Source organism: Colius striatus, unplaced genomic scaffold (assembly GCF_028858725.1).
Source record: "Colius striatus isolate bColStr4 unplaced genomic scaffold, bColStr4.1.hap1 scaffold_46, whole genome shotgun sequence".
Classification (NCBI taxonomy): domain Eukaryota; kingdom Metazoa; phylum Chordata; class Aves; order Coliiformes; family Coliidae; genus Colius; species Colius striatus.
The window spans coordinates 715881-725817 of record NW_026908527.1 but is presented as its reverse complement, the minus strand read 5'-3'; the positions used below and the strand labels follow the sequence as shown (position 1 = coordinate 725817).

The 9937-nt window shown below is 48.2% G+C and overlaps 1 protein-coding gene across 1 annotated transcript; it reads left to right on the top strand.

Annotated features, from left to right (window-relative positions):
• Positions 1–1368: 1368 nt before the first annotated feature.
• On the top strand, positions 1369–9697 carry LOC133629465 (DNA-(apurinic or apyrimidinic site) endonuclease-like). Its single transcript, XM_062020094.1, has 4 exons — positions 1369–1386; positions 5616–5747; positions 7129–7315; positions 9171–9697. The coding sequence occupies exons 1-4, from the start codon at positions 1369–1371 to the stop codon at positions 9695–9697; spliced, it is 864 nt and encodes a 287-aa protein (XP_061876078.1).
• Positions 9698–9937: the final 240 nt, after the last annotated feature.

Sequence of the window (9937 nt, the reverse complement as noted above, 5' to 3'; positions counted from 1 at the left end):
CTTCACCAATAGCTGTGAGTGGGCATGATCTTGGGAGGGACTATGGCCAGGACAGCTGACCCAGGCTGACCAAGGAGATATTCCATACCATATGACGTCAGCTCAGTAATATAAACTGGGGGAAAGGAGCAGGAAGGGGAGGCGAGATTCATTTCTGGCCTTCCCAAAGCAACCGCTACGCGTACTGAAGCCCTGCTTCTCGGGAGGTGGCCGGACATCGCTGCTGATGGGAAGTAGAGAGTAACAGCTTATCTGCTTCTGCTTTGCTTCCCACGCGCGGCTTTGCTGCTTATTTATTAAACTGCTTTTATCTCAACCCACGAGATTCCCATCTTATTTTCTCCCCTTCCCTGGCTTGTTTCTCGGGAGGTGGGGGGTAAAGCGGTGTGGTGGGCACCTGGCATCCAGCCAGGCTCAAACTACCACACTGACTGACTGCATAACATTCATTATAGCCCAGGCCCCAACATCTCCCCCTCAAACAATGCTATTATGCTGCTCTTAATACACTGAAGCAAAACCCAGCTAACAGGCAAAACCACCACAATCGCAACTAAGATGTGTAGGCTTTCCTTAATCAATCCTTGGTGCCATCTAGGGATTGTTCCAAATAAATCTGTCAACCGTTTCTCAAAAAACCTCCATCGTCTTCTTGAAGTTTGAAAACACTATCTTTCAACTGCTGGATACTAGCATATATCAAGTCCAAATGATCTGACAAATTCATACAACACATGCCTTCAAAATCCTCACAACCATGACCATGAGCTAAAAGCAAAAAATCTATAGCAGCTCTATTTGGCAAAGTTGCGTGTCTAATACTACTGACATCACTAATCAAGCCTTCTAATGTTATTGGGGTTTGATTAGTTTGTTTGTTAAGCCAGCATCCTAATTTGCATAGCTAATGAAGCAGATACTTTCACACACACAGGATGGGATCCCCATTCTGTCTAAAATGGGGTTTTTTTGTAAAAATCTATCTTTATAGATCCCAATAATTCTAACTCCTGTGGCTCTGTTGTCATTGTTGTTAACCATGAAATGATCAAATCCCAGTTGTCAACTTTGCCATTACCCTTACCAATGCACCGATGAGTCCAAAACACAAATCAGTTTTTAGAAACCTTTTACAATCTCTTTTTTTTTTTTATGTCACTGCCTGCTCAATGCCAAAATGTTCTGTTCTTCCACGTTCTATTTGTGACATCTAAAACACCTTAGAAAGTTTCAACATGAGAAAACCACTATTCATCATCACATTTACAGCAAAATGCATGACATTACGACCAACAGTTTTTACAGTGGTTGAGGCAACGGACTGAGGATGGAAAGGACGAGTCCAGTGGTCCGTGAGGGCTGGGACCGATGGTGTCGATCCACAGGGTGGGGGGGGCGCTCCGGAGAAACTTAACGGGCGGCTGCGCGGCGGCGGCGGCGGATGGAAGGGGCGGAGGGGTCTGGTTCACTTCGTGCCGGGCCTGGCAAACGTGGCTGCTGCTGGTCTCGGCAGGGGTCGGGCTCGCTCTGTGTCTGCTGGGCTGTGACGGGTCCTTTTCGTCTCCTTGACTTTGTAAAAACTCTTGTGTACTTTTTTTTTTCATTTTTTGTTCTTTTTTTTTCCCCTCGCAGCGCGCCCCGCTCAGCGATGGGCGGCACCGGGCTGGCTGTCAGCGGCGACGGGCTGTGTCTCCATGGTCTCTAGTCACTCCAGTTTCTTTAATACTTCCTGCAGGAGCTTGCCCGTCCCCTTATCTGTCTCTTTCGGCTTCGGCGTAGCGTCTAACGCCTCTCTAACCGATTTTTTATTGGATCACTTATCGAGATCCTGCATTTGTATCAATAGGTCTGTCATTGATTTTTCTTGATCTTGAAGTTGTTTTTGTAAGTCAAGATTATTTATGGACGGATAAAGTTGTGATGGACCGGGTTGCACCTCCTCGTCCACATCCATGGGGAGTGGTACTTGTGCAGGATCTAGTGGTGCAGGACCCACTGGGGTAGAATAAGGTGGCAACGGAGCGGTGGGCGACACCCTAACTCCTGGCACCTTTGTTACATTCTGCTCGGGAGTTGTTACAGGAGCATCGTTTACATCAGTGGGTACCGAGGGTCCAGGCTCTATTTTCTCTCCTCCCCAGGATTCTCTTTGACTTTTACTGATTGGATAGGAAGAGGGGGGCTCTGGCAAGCTGGGGATCAATTTTTCAAGTCACTCCCTCCTTTTCTTCCCCTGCTGATTGGATAGCACGTACTACAGCTGCACTTATCTGAGCTTCCCCCTGCATTTCTTCTATCATGCGTCTCACAATTTTCCATGTAGATGAAAGTTTAACACTGTCTTTGTTCCCATTTGTTACAGAGTTCCAAAGTGTGTGACCAATTTGATCCCAAATTCCCAGATCATAGAGCTGGTCGGGTTTACTTAATAACTCCTTGCACCGACACCACACTAGTAGGGCTGCAAGGTCATCCTGCAGTAGCTTAGTTTCAGTCTTTTTTGCTAACTGGAGCAGGCTCTGTAGAGCCGTTTTTTCCAATACTGATGCAGGAATTCCCATCTGTCCTATCTTCTTGCTTTGACCTTGTGTCTGTTACAATCTGCTGTTTCGGTTTTCCCCTTGCTCAAGCTTGCTATCACAGAGGCATTCCTTTCTGTGCTTTTTTGCTGTAGAAGGCAATTCAAAGACAAACTGCTAACTTTCTCTGTTTCTGATAGACTGCATACCATTCATTACAGCCCAGGTCCCAACAGTTACCTTAGCTGTTACCTTAACTACAAGACCCTGATAAATGTATTCCACAGGTTACTTTGGCTGTTACCTTAGTTGTAACTAAAACAAAGGGAATGATATTTTTTTGACCAATCACTGTGATTTGGGAAATTTTGTGTTTGTTGGGAACCAATCACGGTGAAGGGCTAAATTAGAAAAATGAAAATTTTATGCATGCTTGTGTTAGCAAATGTGATTCTTTTGTTTGAGCTGTCTTAAAACCCTGAAAATGATAACAAACAAGGAAGCACTTATGGAGGAGCTATCCCCCGTGTTTTCCCAGCACTACATAAAAAAGAAGTGCCTGCTAATCTGTATTCCTGTGTAGATAAGTTGCAGATCCATCAACACCCATGTAGCCTATCAGTCAGCACTTTACCACCTTTGACATTGCTTTCCTAGGGGAGTTATCTCCAACACCATGCACTTGGCCTGATTGACTCCCATTGAAAAAATACAGGCTGACGGTAGAAGTTACGCCACTGCGTCTGGGCACTGCAAGAAAGCAGATACACAGACAAAAACTAAAGTAGTAAGTAGGTCCCTACGTAGTCTATAAGCCAGCACTGTGTCACCTTTGCAGGTGCTTTCCTGTGAGAGCTATCTCCCATCCCACGCACTTGGATTGTTCAACTCCCATTGAAAAAATACATGTTGTCGGTTAAGTTATACCACTGAGTATGGGAGCTACAAGAAAGCAGGAAGGCAGAAGCCACATACAGTGGTACGTAGATCCCATTGTAATCTATAAGCTTGCACTGCACCACCTTTGCAGCTGCGTTTTTATGGGAGTTCTCTCCAATCCCACGCAATTGGCCTGCTCAGCTCCCATTGAAAAAATACCGGCTGTCGGTAGAAGTGAAACCACTGCGTATTGGAGCTAAAAGAAAGCAGGAATGCAGACCCCACTTACAGTCATAAGTAGGTCCCATTGTACACTATCAGCCAATACTGTGTCCCATTTGCAGATGTTTTCCTGTGGGAGTTATCAAATATCCCACACTCTTGGCCTCGTCAGCTCCCTTTGAAAATATATGATTTGAGAAGAAGTTACGCCACTGCGTATGGGAACTACAAGAAAGCAGGTACACAGACCCTCACTACAGTGGTAAGTAGGTCCCTATGTAGTCTATCAGCCAGCACTGTGTCACATTTGCAGCTGCTTTCCTGTAGCAGGTATCTCCAATCTAATTCCCCTTGACTGCTCAGCTCATATTAAAAAATATATGCTGTCGGTAGAAGTTAGACCACTGTGCATGGGAGCTACAAGAAAGCAGGAAGGAATACTCCACCTACAGTGGAATGTAGGTCCCCATGTAGTCTATCAGCCAGCAATGTGTGACATTTGCAGCTGCTTTCCTGTGGGAGCTATCTCCAATCCCACTCATTTCGACTGCTCAACTCCCATTGAAAAAATACATGTTGTCGGTTAAGTTATACCACTGAGTATGGGAGCTACAAGAAAGCAGGAAGGCAGACCCCAGCTAGAGTAGTAAGTAGATCCCCATGCAGTCTATCAGCCAGCACGGTGTCACATTTGCAGCTGCTTTCCTGTGGGAGCTATCTTCAATACCACACTTTTTCTCCTCATCTCCCATTGAAAAAATACATGTTGTCCATGAAGTTATACCACTGCGTATGGGAGCTACAAGAAATCAGGAAGACAGACCCCAGCTACAGTAGTAAGTAGGTCCCCATGCAGTCTAGCAGCCAGCACGGTGTCACATTTGCAGCTGCTTTCCTGTGGGAGCTATCTTCAATACCACACTCTTTTTCTCCTCATCTCCCATTGAAAAAATACATGTTGTCGGTTAAGTTATAGACTTATAGAGGGTGAGAGGCACCAGTATAAACCAGTACGGACCAGTACGGGCCTGGTGGGGCTCCCAGTAACTCCCAGTTACCCCCAAACCACCTCCCAGTCCCTTCCAGTAGCTCCAAGTCACTCCCAGTAACCCAGAACCCCCTCTCTGTAGCTACCAGTAACCCCAAAGCCCTTCCCAGTAGCTCCAAGGAGCTCCCAGTCAACCCAAAACCCCCTTCCAGTAACTCCCAGTGACTCCCAGTAGCTCCCAGTAACACCCAGTGACCCAAAACCCCTCTCCCAGTAACTCCCAGTTTTTCCCAGTAGCTCCCAGTGACTCCCAGTAACACCCAGTGACCCACAAACTCCCTCCCAGTAGCTCCCAGTAACTCCCAGTGACCCCAAACCTCCTCCCAGTGACTCCCAGTTGCTCCCAGTGACTCCCAGTGACCCCCAAACCCCCTCCCAGTCCCTCCCAGTAGCTTCCAGTGGCTTCCAGTGACGCCAAACCCCCTCCCAGTCCCTCCCAGTAGCTCCCAGTGACCCACAAACCCCCTCCCAGTCCCTCCCAGTTGCTCCCAGTAACTCCCAGTGACCCACAAACCCCCTCCCAGTGACTCCCAGTGACTCTCAGTGATTCCAATCCCCCTCCCAGTAACTCCCAGTAGCTCCCAGTAACTCCCAGTGACCCCAACCTCCCCCAAACCACCCCAACCCTCTTCCCAGTCCCTCCCAGTAACTCCCAGTGCCCTCCCAGTACAAACCATACCATCAAGTGCCCCAAAACCACCCCAAATCCCCCTTAAACCACCCCAAATCCCCCCCAAACCATCCCAAACCCACCCCAACCCCCCTTCCCAGTCCCTCCCAGTAACTCCCAGTGCCCTCCCAGTACAAACCAGTACTGTCAAGTGCCCCAAAACCACAGCAAATCCCCTTTAAACCACCCCAAACCCACCCCAAACCACCCCAACCCCTCCCCAAACCACCCCAACCCCCTTCCCAGTCCCTCCCAGTAAGTTCCAGTGGCCTCCCAGTTTCTCCCAGTGACCTGTACGTCCGCCCCCCCGCCCCGGGACACGACGGAAGACGGGCGAAGGTTCAACTTCAAGGTGACGTCGTGGAACGTGGACGGTCTCAGGGCCTGGGTGAAGAAAGGAGGCCTGGAGGTGGGTTAAACTGGGCTGAAACTGGGCCAGACTGGGGCGCCCCAGAGAAATGGGGCTGGAAAGGACCCAAAAAGGGGGGATTTTGACCCAAAAATGGGGTGAAAAAGGTTCAAAATGGCAGCTGAAATGAGGGAAAACGGGGCAAAATGGAGCCAAGATGAGGCCAAAATGGGCCAAAATGAGCCCAAACTGGGCCAAAATGAGCCCAAAATGAAGCTAAAAATGGGTCTTGAAGTGGTTGAGAAATTGGTTCAAAGGAAGGGAATGAAAATAGGCCAAAAATGAGGGATTTTGACACAAAAATGGGGTAAAAAAGGCTCAAAATGGCGGCTGAAATGGGCCTGAAATGAGGTAAAATTGGGCAAAATGAGGCCAAAATGGGTCAAAATGGGTCAAAATGAGCCCAAAATGGAGCTGAAAATGGGTCTTGAAGTGGTTGAGAAGTTGCTTCAAAGGAAGGGAATGAAAATGGGCCAAAAATGAGGGATTTTGACCCAAAAATGGGGTGAAAAAGGCTCAAAATGGGCCCAAAATCGGCCTGAAATGAGGTAAAATTGGGCAAAATGAGGCTAAAATGGGTCAAAATGAGCCCAAAATGTAGCTGAAAATGAAACTGAAAATGATTAAAAAATTGGTTAAAGAATGGAACTTAAAATGAGCCAAAAATGGCCCAAAATAACCCCAAAATGCCTCAAAATGGCTCCAACAAAGGCCTAAAAATGGTGCCTGAAATGGATGCAAAAAGCCTTAAAAAAACACTTAAAAGTGGCTAAAAATCACTCAAAAAGACCCAAAATGACCCAAAAAACCTCTTAAACACAGATTCAAAGAAATTACTCAAAAAATGACCCAAAAGTGCCTCAGAACGACCCAAAAATGCCTCAGAATGACCCCCCACAAAGAGACACAAAATGGTGCCAGAAATGGATGCAAAAAGGGCTTTAAAAACCACTTAAAAGTGACTCAAAGTCACTCAAAATGACCCAAAAAAACCTCTTAAACACAGATCCAGAGAAATGACTCAAAAAATGACCCAAAAGTGCCTCTGAACGACCCAAAAATGCCTCAGAAACTCCCCACAAAGAGACACAAAATGGCGCCAGAAATGGATGAAAAAGGCCCTAAAAACCACATAAAGTGACTCAAAATCACTCAAAAAGACCCAAAATGACCCAAAAAAACCTCTTAAACACAGATCCAAAGAAATGACTCAGAAAATGATCCAAAAGTTCCTCAGAACGACCCAAAGATGCCTCAAAACCCCCCCACGAAATGGCGCCCGCCAGGAGACTCAACATGGCGCCTGAAACGGGCTCAAAACGGCCCCGAAACTGCCTCAAACCGCCCCAAAACCTCCCTTTCCCCCCCCCCCCCCCCCCAGTGGGTTCAGGCCGATGCCCCCGACGTCCTTTGCCTCCAGGAGACCAAATGTGGGGCTGAGTCGGTGCCAGAGGAGCTGCGGAGCCTCGGGGCCTTCCCTCACCAGCACAGCCCCAGGGACCGGCCCAGCTACATCGGCGTGGGGCTGCTCAGCAGGACCAAACCCCTGGCTGTCACCTATGGCATGGGTGAGTAGCCAAAGCTGGGGCGCTGCTGGCCGTTTCCAGGCCCTGGGTGGCCGCCACAGGCTCGCGGGAGACATTTTGAGGCCTTCAGTGGCCATTTGGGGCCTTCAGGAGGCATTTTGAGGCCTTAAGTGGCCATTTGGGGCCTTCAGTGGCCACTTTCAGGCCTTACGTGGCCATTTGGGGCTCTCAGGAGCCATTTTGAAGCCTTAAGTGGCCATTTGGGGCTCTTAATGGCCACCAGAAGCTCTCAGGAGCCATTTTGAGGCCTTAAGTGCCATTTGGGGCCTTAAGTGGCCATTTGGGGCCCTTTAGGAGCCAGTTTTAGGCCTTAAGTGGCCATTTTGAGGCCTTAAGTGGCCATTTGGGGCCCTCAGGAGCCATTAAAGCCAGGAAAGTGACATTTTAGGCCTCTAAAGCCTCTTTTTAGGCCTCTAAAGTGACTCTTTAGGCCAGTAAAATGACTTTTTGGGCCAAAAAGTGACTTTTTGGGCCTCTAAATTGACTTTTTGGCCACTAAAGTGACTTTTTAGGCCTCTAAAGTCCATTTTTGAGCCTCTAAAGCCCCTTTTTGACCTCTAAAGTGACTTTTTAGGCCTCTAAAGCCCCTTTTTGGGCAATAAAATGACTTTTTGAGCCATTAAAGTGACTCTTTAGACCTCTAAACTCTCTTTTTAGCTACTAAAGTGTCTTTTTAGGCCTCTAAAGTGACTTTTGGGACACTACAGTGACTTTTTGGCTACAAAAGTGACTTTTTAGGCCTCTAGAGCCCCTTTTTGGCCTCTAAAGTGACTTTTTAGGCCTCTAAAGCCCCTTTTTGGGCAATAAAATGACTTTTTGAGCCATTAAAGTGACTCTTTAGACCTCTAAAGTCCATTTTTGTGCCACTCAAGTGAATTTTTGACCTCTAAAGTGACTTTTTAGGCCTCTAAAGTGACTTTTTGGGCCTCTAAAGGGACTTTTTGGCCACTAAAGGGACTTTTTGGGCCACTAAAGTCCATTTTTGTGCCACTCAAGTGAATTTTTGACCTCTAAAGTGACTTTTTGGGCCTCTCAAGCCCCTTTTTGACCTCTAAAGTGACTTTTTGGGCCTCTAAAGCCGCTTTTTAAGCCTCTAAATGTCTTTTTAGGCCATTAAAGTCCCTTTTGGCTACGAAAGTGACTTTTTAGACCTCTAAACCCCCTTTTTGAGCTACTAAAGCCCCTTTTTAACCTCTAAAGCCCCTTTTTGGGCCCCTAAAGTGACTTTTTTGGCCACTAAAGGACCTTTTTGGCTACTAAAGTGACTTTTTGAGCCACTAAAGTGTATTTTTAGGCCACTGGACCCCATTTTTGACCTCTAAAGTGACTTTTTGAGCCTCTAAAGTGACTTTTTAGGCCTCTAAAGCCCCTTTTTGGCCACTAAAGTGACTTTTTGGGCCACTAAAGCCCCTTTTTAGGTACAAAAGTGACTTTTTAGGCCTCTAAAGTCCCTTTTTGGGCCACTCAAGCCCCTTTTTGAGCCAATAAATCCCCTTCTTGACCTCTAAAATGACATTTTGGGCCACTAAAGCCCCTTTTTGAGCTACTAAAGTCCCTTTTTAGGTACAAAAGTGACTTTTTAGGCCTCTAAAGTCCCTTTTTGGGCCACTCAAGCCCCTTTTTGAGCCAATAAATCCCCTTCTTGACCTCTAAAGTGACTTTTTCGGCCTCTAAAGTCCCTTTTTAGGCCTCTAAAGTGACTTTTTGATCCACTAAAGTGCCTTTTTAGGCCATTAAAGTTGATTTTTGAGGACTAAAGTGACTTTTTGGGCCTCTAGAGCCCCTTTTTGGGCCCCTAAAGCCCCTTTTTATCCCTGTCTGTGTGTCCCCTTGCCAGGTGACCCCGAGCTGGACGCCGAGGGCCGCGTGCTGACGGCTGAGTTCCCTGCCCTGCGCGTTGTCTGCGTCTACGTGCCCAACTCCGGGCGAGGCCTGGGCCGCCTGAGCTTCCGGCAGGCCTGGGACGAGCGCTTCCGCTCCTTCGTGTCCCAGCTGGACCGGTCCAAACCGGTCGCCATCTGCGGCGACCTCAACGTCGCCCACCAGCCCTTGGACCTGAGGAACCCGTCGGGGAACAAGAGGAGCCCCGGGTTCACGCAGGGGGAGCGGGAGGCGTTCGGGGAGCTGCTGGGGGCCGGCTTCCTCGACAGCTTCCGGGTGTTTAACCCCTCGCTGCCCAACGCCTTCACCTTCTGGACCTACCTGAGCGGGGCCAGGGCCAGGAACGTGGGCTGGAGGCTGGATTACTGCCTGTGGTCCCAGAGGGGCAAGAAGGATCTGTGCGACAGCAGGATCGAGCAGCGGGCCCAGGGCAGCGACCACTGTCCCGTGGGGATCTACCTGGCGCTGGAGGGGGCAGGCTGAGGGGCAAAAATGGGGCGGGAATGGGGCAAAAATGGGTCAAAATGGAGGGAAATGGGGGGAAATGGGGCAGAAATGGGGGGAAATGGGGTGGAAATGGGGCAGAAATGGGTCAAAATGGGGGGAAATGGGTCAAAAATGGCTGAAAGTGGGATAAAATTGGAGGATAATGGAATAAATGGGTCAAAAATGGGTCAAAAAGGGTAAAAAAATGGGGGAAAATGGAATAAATGGGGTAAAAAA